The following is a 13452-nucleotide window of genomic DNA, read 5'->3' on the forward strand; positions in this document are numbered from 1 at the left end:
GTCTCATATCGTTTCATTCATAGGAGGTCTTTAAGATACAAAACAGATGAACATAAGGGAAGGGAAACAAAAATAACATAAAAACAGGGAGGGGGACAAAACATAAGATACTCTTAAATATAGAGAACAGACAGAGGGTTGCTGGAGGGGTTTTGTGGTGGGTGGGACGGGCTAAATGGGTAAGGGGCACTAAGGAATCTACTCCTGAAATCATTGTTGCACTATATGCTAACTAATTTGGATGAAAACTTAAAAATAAGTAAGTTATTAATTAAAAAGTTTTTTCATAAAGGAAAAAAAAAGTACCAGCGTGGGCTTTTATTGAGCTCCTGACCTCTAGTTTGAAAACGAGGTAGTTTAGGGGTGCCTGGCTATTGGAGTTGGTAGAGTATGCAAGTCTTGATCCTCAGTCTCATGCGTTTGAGCCCCATGTTGGGTGCAGAGACTACTAAAAACATAAACTTAAAAAAGTTTTAGGGGCGCCTGGGTGGCTCGGTCGGTTAAGCATCCGACTCATGATCTTAGCTCAGGTCATGATCTCGCTGTCATGAGCTCGAACCCTGCATGGGGCTCTGCGCTGACAGTGCAGAGCCCGCTTGGGATCCTCTCTTTCCCTCTCTCTCTGCCCCTTCCCTGCTTGCACAGGCGCACGCTCACTCTCACTCTCTCCCTAAAAATAAATAAACTTAAGTGTTTTAAAAATGAGGTAGTTTTGGGGCGCCTGGGTGGCTCAGTCGGTTAAGCGTCCAACTTTGGCTCAGGTCATGATCTCACAGTTCGTGAGTTTGAGCCCTGCGTCGGGCTCTGTGCTGACAGCTCAGAGCCTGGAGCCTGTTTCCGATTCTGTGTCTCCCTCTCTCTGACCCTCCCCTGTTCATGCTCTGTCTCTCCCTGTCTCAAAAATAAATAAAATGTTAAAAAAAAATTAAAAAATGAGGTAGTTTTGCCATTTGAGGGACAAGAACGTCCATGGAAATAACCTTGACTTTCTCCCATGCCTGCTGCCTCTCTTTCAGGTCCTTTCCTGCTTCCTTGCTACCAGGTGGGCAGCCAGCCCAGCACAGCCATGTTCCACAGTGAAGAAAATGGGTCCAAAGGAATGGATCCCTTGGTCCTAATTGATGCAATAGCCATTTGCATGGCATACGAGGAAAAGGAGCTTTGCAAGATTGGAGAGGTGGCACTAGCTGTGATATTTGATGTTGCCAGTATCATCCTGGGCTCAAAGGAGAGGGTAAGGAAAGACTGAGAAGCATCTGCTCTTTTGGGGGTGTTTGTGCCTGCGGGTAGCCTGGAAACTGGTGGTTTAAGAGTTGCAGTAACATGATAGTTTGTGCTTCTGTTTTTCTCCCCAGGCGTGCCAGCTGCCTCTGTTTTCTTACATCGTAGAACGCTTGTGTGCGTGTTGCTATGAGCAGGCCTGGTATGCAAAGCTGGGGGGTGTGGTGTCCATTAAATTTCTCATGGAGCGGCTGCCTCTCACTTGGGTTCTCCAGAACCAGCAGACGTTCCTCAAAGCGCTTCTCTTTGTCATGATGGACTTGACTGGAGAGGTAGGTAATGGTTGGTCCCAAACCTAACCAAGCTGTTCCAGAAACTGATTTGCCTGGAGAATAGTTAGTATGAAGCAGTTCTGGAAATGGGCTCTCCTAGCAGCTCAGATTTCGTTATGGCATCTTGACTAAAAAAGACAGGTCAGAACCACCATAGGCTCTCCCTGGTTGTCTAAATATCTGTCTGCCTTGCTAAGGAATGGTCACAGGCCAGAGTACATAACACGGCACATCTCTCTGTAAAGGGAAACAATACTTCTCACTCTTGCCGTAGAGCTAAATAGTGCAGGTGCTGCAGGAGTTTCTGTGGAAGCTGCATTTTTCGGAACCTATGTGCAGGTGTAACTCGAACAAATAGAGTACAGCGGGCATTGCCAGCTCGTCTGTCGCGTAAATATAAGGAGTGTGTCCAGATCTGCATTTTCTTTTCTGAGTGACCTATGGAAATTGTAGGAAGGCGACTTGGCTCCTGAAGTACTGAACGGGGGTTGTTAAATTAGCTGGTGCAAGGGGTGCAGGCGCTCAGCCACAGCCCTTTTCGTTCTGAGGAGTCCCTGGCCTGCAGGTTTCCAACGGGGCGGTTGCCATGGCAAAGACCACCTTGGAGCAGCTTCTGATGAGGTGTGCGACACCTTTAAAAGATGAAGAGAGAGCCGAAGAGATCGTGGCAGCTCAGGAGAAGTCCTTTCACCACGTGACACATGACTTGGTTCGAGAAGTCACCTCTCCAAATTCCACTGTGAGAAAACAGGCCATGCATTCCCTGCAGGTCTTAGCCCAGGTCACTGGGAAAAGTGTGACAGTGATCATGGAGCCCCATAAAGAGGTGAGATTTCTGCCACTGGAATTAGGATCATTTGAGCAAAACTTTTGAGGCAGTTTTCCTTCAAATCTGACTTGAAGGTGATGAATGACTGGGAATTGTGGGTCCACCTCACAGAGTGCTACTGGACGTGCTCTCTCTGATCTCAGGCAGAAAGCGGCGTGCTTGTATCAGTGGCTATACTCGTAGTTGTCAGTGTCAGGAGAACAGAGGGCCCATTTCCTGGGTCTCTGTAGTACAGTCCGGTCACTCTTGTTTTAAGAGCGGTGACTCTAGAGACTCAGGAGGTAAACGTATTTGACACGTAACTATCTATGATCCGGTGTTCGCGCACGGAACCCCCCCTCCGTTCCCTAACTAAAGGACGTTCGTGATAACTTTTTATCTCGTGGTTCTCAAATTGGTAATTATTTTCGAGTACTGTGAGGAGCAGTATTTGCTTTTTAGGGACAACTGGTCAGTAGTGCTTCCTCCTTTCCTCTCCCAGGTCCTCCAGGATATGGTCCCACCCAAGAAGCATTTGCTCAGACACCAGCCTGCCAATGCGCAGATTGGCCTGATGGAGGGGAACACGTTCTGTACCACGCTACAGCCCAGGCTCTTCACAATGGATCTTAACGTGGTGGAACATAAGGTGTTCTACACAGAGGTAGGGGGGTGGTGGTGCGGCGTGGTGTGGATGGTGATGACGTGTGTCTGGTAGCCTGTCTTTGTGCGCAAAGACTGGTCAGGCAGCATTCAGAGAAGGCATAGGTGGCGACCACAGGTAACCAGCCATAACCTGGCCCAGCACGCCGCACAGGTACGTACGTGACAGGCCTGGTGACCAGAGGTGTTCAACCACGTGTGGCTGTTTTCCGAGTCCGTAGAACTGTGTGAGCCCTCTACGAGGAACCTTGCTGTCCAGGGCCTTAAAGATGTCATCTAGAGAAAGATGTACTATCTGCTCTGATCACCGTCATCAGCTGGTGCCCAGAGCAAGACTGGCTCAGAGCAAGGGCTGGTTTATTGAATATGTTCATCACTTAAGAATGTGCCATGCACCGTGGAGAACCTACTTCACAGGAATGCCTTCATTTGACCCTGATGGCACTCCATGAAGTACAGATACTGATGATCCTCATCTTGGGCAGTGGCAGATGGCATCTTAACAAGTGTTTGTCTCTGTAAACATCCCAGTATGGGGTGACATTAGACAGTGAGAAACAAATTGAACTATAGATACAGTCAAATTCTAAGCGTTAATTCTTAGAATACAATGTTCGTCTGGGGATCAGTCTCTAGACTAATCTTTTTTAAGACCTGAATCATACTCTGGAGGCATTTTTCAGAGTAAACTGATGCAAAGGTCATAAGCAAGTTTTTTTCAGTCCACACTAAGTTTGAATTTCCAGGTATGAAAAATTTGCCTCTTGAGTTTTTAAGTCCTATGTATTTGCTTGGACGTACGATTGTATGATCACGTGGTCTAGCTTTGATCTTTTATACCTTGTTGCGTCCCTTGTGTAAGAGTCGATGCTCATATGACCTGTCCAAGGTTCTAGGAGAGCCACCAGAGGATGGGAGGAAGTTTCCTTTTGGTGGATCCAGGTAGATGTGTTTTAACCCATGTGGAAAATTCCTCACCGAGGCTTAAGACCAGATCCTTAAGTAGTGCTGGGAGATAAATCTCAGGAAATGTGTCTGGTTTCCCAAGTGCTAATCAGTGTACCAGCTGCATCAAAACATGTGAGGATCTTTTGAAAAATAGAGACTCTGGAGTCCTCTCCCTGGAAGTTTGGGGTCAGACCTACAAATCTACCATCTGCAAGCTTCCCCCAGCTTCCCGGGTGATTCTGGTACATGTCATGTTCGGAACTCACTCTGTCTAGATGTAGATACAGATACAGTTGTCTGTATGTGTGTGTGCGCACGTGTGTTTTATATGAGGAGAGTAGTACTGATGGAGTGGAATAGGGTGGTGGCTTGAAGTGCTTTCTACTCTCTGTCCTTTTTTTGCTGTTTTAAATCTTTTACTAGGTAGGAATCTTTAAGGGAAAAACGGTAAAGTTAATACTGTTTTTTTAAGATGTAAATAGAAGGGGAAAATAGTAGTAGAACCCCATATGTGGTATTTTAGGTATTAGACGTATAAATATATACTGGCTTGTGATAAAATGTCCAGAAACATAAAACATAGCTACAGGAATCTCTGACTAATGGTATTCCCAGTGACTTTCAACTTCTTTCTTTATGCACTTTTCTGTACTTGGCGGGGGGGCAAACAAGTATCACCACTGAAATGCTGAATTATAGAGCACACACGATTGTCGAGCACTGGCCCGAGGCATGGGGAAGCAGCTCTGAATAAGGAGGAAGATGTACCTGCCACCATGATATCTGCAGTTCACGTGGTCCCCTGTGTAGAGAAAAAAGGTTACGGTATCAGAGTGGGTGAGAAAATGTCTCATTTCACTACTGAGGCTGACTGAGTTTGCTTTAGAAGGAAACTCAGTCCCATTTGGTATTAAATTCTCTAGGATTTGAATTTAGTTCATTGATTGTGGTGTGTGTGTGTGAGATTGCTGTGTTCTGTTATTTTCAAGGTTATTGTGTCTTGACAGGAAGAGCAGGCTAAAATTATTGTATCTTTTACAGCTATTAAATTTATGTGAGGCTGAGGACTCCGCTTTAACAAAGCTGCCTTGTTACAAAAGCCTTCCGTCACTCGTACCTCTGCGAATTGCAGCGTTGAGTAAGTTAATCCAAATTAAGTCATGAGTATGAAGATGCAGGGAGACAGTGGCTTTTGCTGTTTTTTTTTTAAATTTATTTATTTGAATTCAAGTTAGTTAACGTACAGTGTCGTATTGGTTGCAGGAGTAGAACCAACAAGTGCCCTCCTTCATGCCCATCACCCATTTAGCCCATCCCCCACCCACTGCCCCTCCAGGAACCCCCAGTTCTCTATATTTAAGAATCTCTTGGGGCGCCTGGGTGGCGCAGTCGGTTAAGCGTCCGACTTCAGCCAGGTCACGATCTCGCGGTCCGTGAGTTCGAGCCCCGCGTCAGGCTCTGGGCTGATGGCTCAGAGCCTGGAGCCTATCTCCTATTCTGTGTCTCCCTCTCTCTCTGCCCCTCCCCCGTTCATGCTCTGTCTCTCTCTGTCCCAAAAATAAATAAACGTTGAAAAAAAAATTAAAAAAAAAAAAAAAAAAAAAGAATCTCTTACGGTTTGCCGCTTTCTCTGTTTTTATCTTATTTTTCCTTGGGGTTTTTTTTTTTTTTTTTGATCTTTTTTAAGGTGGAATCAAAAAACTTGTGTTTGTAGGAGAACGTAGGGTAGTCAGGCTTCCAAGACTCCAGACACATCCAAATGAGGCGCTGCATGTGGCAGTCTGCCTTTCTTCAAAAAAAAAAAAAAAAAGTATTTGTGAAACTACATAATGAGATGTCAATAGATTATATCAATTGTTAGGATTTAAATAATTTTTTACTCTTATAAATGATGCATTTTACCTTATAATAATTAACTCTCTATTCTGTAGTTCTGTCATGACTCTGATATTGTGGTTTAAGAATTGTCATAGCTCTCAGGGCACCTGGGTGGCTCGGTCAGTTAAGCGACCAACTTCAGCTCAGGTCATGATCTCACAGTCCGTGAGTTTGAGCCCCTGTCAGTCTCTGCACTGACAGCTCAGAGCCTGGAGCCTGCTTTGGGTTTGTGTCTCCCTCTCTCTCTCTGCCCCTCCCCTGCTCATGCTCTGTCTTTCTCCGTCTCAAAAATAAATAAAAAAAAACATTAAAAAGAAGAAAAAAGTATTGTCATAGCTTTCATATATTGCCATTTGCACTCAAATCAGAGTATACAGTAAGATTTACTACAACCTGTATAGGCTTCTCAGTGGCTCCATAGCATTTGAGACTCCTGCCACCTCTAGGCTTTTGTGAGGAACGTCAGTTACACTGTTGAATTTTTACTCCTTTGAATTCTCACTTAGAAGCATGGTCCCTCCCTTCTCTTTCTTTCTTTCTCTCTTTCTCTCTTTCTCTCTTTCTCTCTTTCTCTCTCTCTCTCTCTCTCTCTCTCTCTCTCTCTTTCTTTCTTTCTTGATATATAAATACCCAGTACGAGTTTTTTTTTTTTAGTTGACTTTTTCTCTTGCTCTGTTGGGTTTTACGTTCCTAATAAAACATTGCCAGAACCTTCCTTGAGTTAGGGGTAGAGGAGGTAAGAGGCAGACCATTATACCTGTGCTTGAGCAAGGGGCTGGGGTGTGGACGACACAGCAGGTGGGAGTGAGGGGGGTGCTCCGCAGCCAGGGTTGGAATCTTTGCTTGTGTCGGGATTGCTTTCTCTGCATGCTTTTCATTCCTGTTGGCTAATAACAGGCATTACTCTTGGATGTTATCTCTCAGCTAACATGTGGGATTAATGTGTATCCCCTTTTCTATGAATATTTGCATTTTCACAGCCTTTAACTCCCCAAGATGGGAGGAGGCTGCCTGGTCAGACATGGATAGTGGAAGAGAAGCCGGGCTGTGTGTGTGTGTTCCCTTCACCACTAGAGTTCAGGGCCAGCCCTCTGTCAATTCAGCATGCGTCTGCTTACACTCAGCCATGCTCTCACCCCATGTGAGGATGGGGGAAGTGGTGTCAGTGCGCACTCCCTCTTTTCCCCCTCCAGCCCTTCTTCCTTCTATCTGGACCAGGTAATATTTATCATGGCCTTTCTGACAGGCTGTTGACTTCCCTCCTAGGGAAGTCATGTACGTGAGCTAGAAGACCATGTACGTGAACTAGAAGACCATGTATTCCTTTGTCTTTCTTGAGGTCGGACACTTGGGAGGTGGTTCAGTGATTCAGTTTGTGTTGATTGGTAAGAGCCTTTAGACAAGGCAATTATTCATATAATTTTCAGGTTAATAATGAAATTGTATTGATCTGTCTCCCTAAAGATGCGCTTGCTGCCTGCAACTACCTTCCTCAGTCCAGGGAGAAGATCATCGCTGCCCTCTTCAAGGCCCTGAATTCCACGAATAGTGAGCTGCAGGAGGCTGGAGAAGCCTGTATGAGAAAGGTGAGTGAGTGCGTGTGTGTGTGCGCACACATGGGTGTGAGTTCTGCCTTTAGGTTCATCCTGTTCACCTCGTTTGTGTGCCTGGAAGTCTCTGTTTCGTACACACTGCACTCTGATAACGTCTCTATTTGTTTCATGGTCCTCATGAGCCTTTTAAAATAATAAATAGTAATGAGCAGTCACGTTCATTTCATCATAAACTTCTAGAACGTATATGGTTGATATTCCATTTTCCAAGGAAAACACACACTTGTTGCTAGAGCTGAATGAGCTCATTCTGTTTTAAAGTATATTCTGTTAACTGTTTTCCTTTGTAACCTTTTTTTTTCTTTTTAATAGTTTTTGGAAGGTGCTACCATAGAAGTGGATCAAATCCATACACATATGCGGCCTTTGTTGATGATGCTGGGGGATTATCGAAGCCTGACACTGAATGTCGTGAATCGTCTCACTTCAGTTACCAGGCTCTTCCCAAACTCCTTCAATGATAAATTTTGTGATCAGATGATGGTAAGCCAAATGCATAAATACTCTCTAATCAGCCTGAAATTTTAAGTTATTTTTTTTTTTTAAGTAATACATATACGTGGTTTAAAATTCAAAAAGCATGAAAGGGGGAGGCACCTGGGTGTTGAGCACCCAACTCTTGATTTCAGCTCAGGTCATGATCTCACCATTCGTGAGTTCGAGCCCCTTGTCAGGCTCCAAACTGATCACGCAGAGCCTCCTTGGGGTTCTCTCTCCCTCTCTCTCTCCCCCTCCCCTGCTTGCATGCATTGCGTGTTCTTTCTCTCAAAAATAAATAGACATTGGGGTGCCTGGGTAGCTCAGTCAGTTGAGTGTCTTACTTTGGCCCAGGTCACGATACTACGGTTCATAGGTTTGAGCCCTGCATCCGGGCTCTGTGCTGACAGCTCAGAGCCTGGAGCCTGCTTCGGATTCCGTGTCTCCCGCTCTCTCTGCCCCTCCCCTGCTTGTGTTCTCATTTTGTCTCTCTCAAAAATAAATAAATAAACATTTAAAAAATAAATAAGTACCAAATGAATATTTTCTCAATTTTGTAAATAAATAGATAGATAGATAGATAGATGGACATTAAGAAAAAACAAGAAAGGGTTATTGTGAAAGACCCCCCTCGTTCCTGTCCTCCAGTGGCCGCCTCCGGTTCCTATGTTAAGAGTTTCCTGTATGTCCCTTAGAGACGTTTTATACTCATAATAGGTCATAGGTGTATTCTTTTGTTTCCCTCAAAAGGAAGCGCAACGTTTACACAGTTGCTACTTTTTTTTTACGACTCATCATTTCAGATGAGAACATGAAGTGCTTCTTTCTTCTACTCCTTTCTCCTATTCCCTTACGTGGACGTGCCCTAATTTGTCTCACTGTTCCCCTGCTGAGGAACATCTAGGTTGTTCCCAGTCTTCTGCTGTTATGTAGACAGTGATATAGTGGAACATGTGTAAGAACTTCTGAAGTATTTTGGGTTTTTAGAAATACCAAGGAAATAATTATGCAAATAAAAATACCTGTTTGACCCTGTTTAAATTTGAAGCATAAGCAGTTGAAGGAGGTTCAACTATTAACTTTCGTATACGTTCGGTTTTGCTCCTGGAAAGTAGACGGTTACAAACAACTTCGGGTTTCGTGGCACATTACTGCAAATGTGCATGTACTTGGCATGCTTCTTTCTTAAGTAGCCTTTGACCATTTAGATATCTCAAAACATTGAAGGTATTCGTTTTGGTTTTGGCACAGGTTTTCCGCAGCCGTAGACAGGAGTAGACAGGTACAGATAGAGCGTGTGTGGGGTGCAGATGTGTGAGGACCACACAGCTTTTACCTCATGTGTGGTTTCTTCATATCTGCAGACCCCGAAACAGCGAACAATCACCAAAACACCTACCTGGGAATTGGTAGCATTACGGTTGGTCCTAAAAATTGTAGCTGCTGCCCTATTGGAGTAGAACTGGGAAACAGGGTATTACATGGAAATACATTTTCCAGATTGGAAGCTGCCTTCCTGTTAAGCTTCCAAGCGTAACACACACCCCCCTACCAGTTTACGTCCGTACAGACATTCACAGATGTGGTTCCAGTAAATGAAGTTGTATCGCCTCCTAACGAGAGCACATCAGATACGCTCTTTATCTTGCGTCACGTCACAGCTCTTGGCACACTTGTGTGTGAGATCCGTGCGTGTTCTCAGTGTCTCTGTATTTCTCTCTCACCTCTCAGCTGTCCTCTTTCACTGCTTTTGCAGGCCTGCAGGAAGCAATGTGTTTGTGATCCGTTGGTTGTTTTACAGCCATTCTGATCCTTCAGATTTGCTGTGAGCTGAGAATTCATTTGGTGAACATCACTACCCAGACCTTTTAGAACAGCGCAAAGAGACTTACAACCTCACAGCCTGTAGTTCCTGACTTAGGCCCGGAGTCTTTTTCCCGGAAGTCAAATCCGTGGGTTTGTGTTTCTGGTTTGTGTAGGGGATCACCCCTCCCCCTGCTCTGGCATTACAGCTGCTTTCAGAATGGTGAAAATTTCTCTAGGAGCAGAGAGTGTTGATGTACTTGGATAAAGAAAGACTGAAGCTGCTGTTGGTGTGGCCGTGTTCATCTGACGCCCACCTTGCCAGACCAGCCTGCGTCCGTGCCAACTCTGCTTTCGTGTTCCCGGCATGGGTCTCCTGATGTGCCCGTGCCTGCTGCTCTCGGGCGGGGCTGGTACGCTGGTCTAGGACGGACACATTTGCCCTTCTGTGTGTGTTCTTCAGAGCCGCGTTCCATCACTGAGCCTTCGTCTTGCCACGCATAATCCGCTTTTGAGGCAAACGGCTCAAGCCCTCGGTATAATTTTACGAGCGAAGACACCTCAGTGTGTAGGATAGGCATTCATGATAACCACCTTAAAAATTTTGGTGATTAGTATCTTTCCAGGAATGTTACTGGCAGAATGTTGTTAGCTTAGTGTATTTAATTTCTTTGAAAGTATGTGTATTTTAGTGTTTCTCACTGCCTGTTCTTGGGAGCACTGGCTCTATAAGTGTTTAGGTGTATTCATATCATCCGTCCCCAAGCCTCTTTTATCCCGGAGTCTCCTTTAAAACAGCTAGTTAATTCCCCGCAGGGCATCAGTGTTTGAAGAACAAGTTTGGACAGTGTGGGACAGTGAAGATAGTTGAGTTATTTGGATGCTCTTGGGCTTTTAGCTATAGGTTCTGAGTGCTTATCTGCCAGGTTTTGCCGGCCACTGTGGCTGGGAGGCTGGCCGCCATACGTCCAGGCCGGGCCAGAGTTGCACCAGGCTCGGGGATCCCTCTTCTCGAGCTCTTGCCGCAGAACACAGAATCTTCTTATTAGCTCACAAAGGTTGCCTTTGCCCTGCACAGAATAGAATTGCTCCGTATTTGCACTAATTGTACAGCCTCTGACTATATGGGATCCATGATCATCTCCCAGCCCACCCCCCGCACCCACCTTGTGCCCCCTCCTGCTCAGCCAGACATTATTCGTGGCTTCAGGACCTTTCTCTCTCCTCTTCTCTGCCTGGTGTGCTCTTCCCTTGTGCTTCTGGAGTGTCTGCCTCAGCAGGGCCCTCCCTGACCTTGACCCCCTTATCTGGCTGATGCCTGTTCCTCTTTGACAACCCCTTGCCGTGACTGTTCATGGCAGGCACTTGTGTATTTTACCTTATTCTCCCCACTGGAACTGAAGCAGGAACAAGGAGGGATGATGTCGGCTTGTTCCTTCTCCATAGGGTGCCTCGCCTGGCGCCTGGCTCCTTGAGGTGCTCATGAACAGCTTCAGGGCAAAGGGACGTGGTAGTGAGAGGGTAGCAGTAAAATCCCAACGTCAGAATGCCGGGTTTCGGGACGTTTTCCACTCTACCAGCGTAAACTCAGCCTTCTAGAAGTGATGCAAATGCCAACTGCTCTCTTCTCCAGTTCAGTGGTTGGGCCATTTCAAACACGAATGCTGCTGTCCTCACATTGAATATGACGGAAATTCATGGTTACATATGAACTTCCACCTAAGAACAGCAAGGCCTTGAAATGATCCTGTGTGAGGCAAAAATGTTTAAGAATGTGTTTTTTTTTCAACAGCAACATCTACGAAAGTGGATGGAAGTGGTGGTCCTCACCCATAAAGGGGGCCAGAGGAGCGACGGAAACGTGAGTGACTTCTTCGCTTCTGGGCAGGGCAGCTGTGCCCGGCACTGCTGTTCCCAGTGTTAGTGTCAGAGCAGTGCTTTTAATTAAGACGCCGGTCAGAAATCTAGCCTATAGGAACTGTTGACCATATTTTATTAGCATTACGTTTTGCCTTTATTTTTCTGGATGACTGAACATTCCTTTTTATGTTTCTTTAAAATCTCTTGTTCGCTTTAATATGACATTTTCATTGATGAGAATTCTGGGAAGCTTGAAATGTTAGTCTTTTAATTCTAGTTTTGCTTTAAAGTGTACAAAGTGTATTTTCTAGACTGTTCTTGGCAGCTGCTGTTTGCATGGTGGTGCATTCCTCAGCTGTTGTTTTCCATTGCTTTCCATCGTCATTGCCTCGTAAAACTAAGTATAGATTTTAGGACTTGAAACAGTAAGGATAATGCAGTAAAGCATCACATAAGTACTGGTGTGTATGTTTATGGGTCTCAATCCTCCACCCCAGCTATTTGCCAAAAATCAAATGGCCAGTACTTCGAAACACATTTTTATGACTTTAAGTTAAATATTTTTACATGTCTGACGTTGGTCATTCTAAGACTTTGCTCTTAAAAATAACGGTTCTTGCTGTTTTGAATCTAATTTGTATATGTTAATATTCTTCTCAAATATTTTTTAAGTTGATGACTGTCCTATCGGTAGGATCATGTTTTCCCTAAGTTCCTGTTACACCTGGTGAAATTGTACGGCAGTGTCGTAAGGAGGGAATGCTAGAGCTCTTCAGAGGCGTGATCAACGTGGCTTTCTGTATTCTGTGCCTGTTTGTTGGATGCTGTGTTTCATCCCAACTTGAATTTTTTTTTTTTTTGGCTTTATTATGCTTTGTTTTGACCATTCTGTGTCAAGGTGTTTTGTTTATGTAAGTCTTGATTCCTGCTGCTTCTAAACAGCCAGCTGAGCAAAACTAATCCAGGATTCCAAACTTTCTAGGAGCGTTAATACCACCATAATAACCTCTTGGAAGGTTTGTTATCAGTATACACAGGGGAATATCAGGAACTCTTGGTGGGGGAGAGCAGAGTGGGTTTTAAAAGCCTAAACTCTTGGGAGTAGGTACGGGTGCCTCTTATTATTTTTCCTCCCCATCTCTCAATCTGCTAGGTATTTTTGCTCTAAATTTTTTATATTTGTTTTATAATAGGCTGTTAATTCCCCGAAGCACACGATTCTAGAATAAACGTTTAAAAACCTAAGGGGCAGGTGAATTACTTCCATTAGATCAGAAAGATTCCATAAAGTTTGACGGAAGTCATTTGGAGGGCTCGTTGGATGGGGCAGTGGGCAGGGGGCGGAGCTGTGGGCCTCGGGAGATCCTCCGGCTCCCGTGGGAAACATGGTGACCATCCATCCTGGGAGCGTGCTCCTGGCAGGCCTGGGAACACCCAGCTCTGCAGGTGTGGCCTCAGGCCATGGTGTTTGGGGTCTGCCTGCAGCGTGCCCACGGTTTCGTCACCTCAGCCCAGGGCCAAGCCACCTTTCTGTTCTTGAACTCTGATCATTTTTTATGGATGTTGCTCACGATTGGGAATGGATCTCAGAACATAGGTTGTCCCCATTGGGTTGAATCCCCAAATAGTAATTACATAATGGAGAACCTCTAACTGAAGACATGTTAAATATAAATAGTTGACTATTTATAACACTGAGTGTACCCTGATGATGAGAGCTTTGCACTAGCACCGTGTGGAGAAAGGTTTCCCATTTGAACATCGAACCCCCCCAGGGGAGAACTCACAACCGCTTGTGGAGCTGTGTCTGTGTTGGCATGCATGGCTTCACTTGGCAAAGTGACCCAGG

The 13452-nt window shown here is 45.1% G+C and overlaps 1 protein-coding gene across 15 annotated transcripts in view; it reads left to right on the plus strand.

Moving 5' to 3' along the window:
- TRRAP (transformation/transcription domain associated protein) overlaps positions 1 to 13452 on the plus strand; it is a 113454-nt gene that overhangs the window by 39589 nt on the left and 60413 nt on the right. For 14 of the 15 annotated variants that reach the window (XM_086691277.1, XM_086691274.1, XM_086691284.1 and 11 more), the window contains exons 24-31: positions 1017 to 1234; positions 1356 to 1553; positions 2119 to 2379; positions 2864 to 3025; positions 5014 to 5110; positions 7315 to 7436; positions 7776 to 7946; positions 11536 to 11604. In XM_086691277.1, the coding sequence (XP_086547403.1) occupies positions 1017 to 1234; positions 1356 to 1553; positions 2119 to 2379; positions 2864 to 3025; positions 5014 to 5110; positions 7315 to 7436; positions 7776 to 7946; positions 11536 to 11604 (1298 nt within the window). The remainder of the gene's footprint in view (positions 1 to 1016; positions 1235 to 1355; positions 1554 to 2118; positions 2380 to 2863; positions 3026 to 5013; positions 5111 to 7314; positions 7437 to 7775; positions 7947 to 11535; positions 11605 to 13452) is intronic. The other variant, XM_086691279.1, reaches the window with a different exon arrangement.

The sequence above is a fragment of the Puma concolor genome, chromosome E3 (genome assembly GCF_028749965.1).
Source record: "Puma concolor isolate L17-30 chromosome E3, mPumCon1.1.hap2, whole genome shotgun sequence".
Classification (NCBI taxonomy): domain Eukaryota; kingdom Metazoa; phylum Chordata; class Mammalia; order Carnivora; family Felidae; genus Puma; species Puma concolor.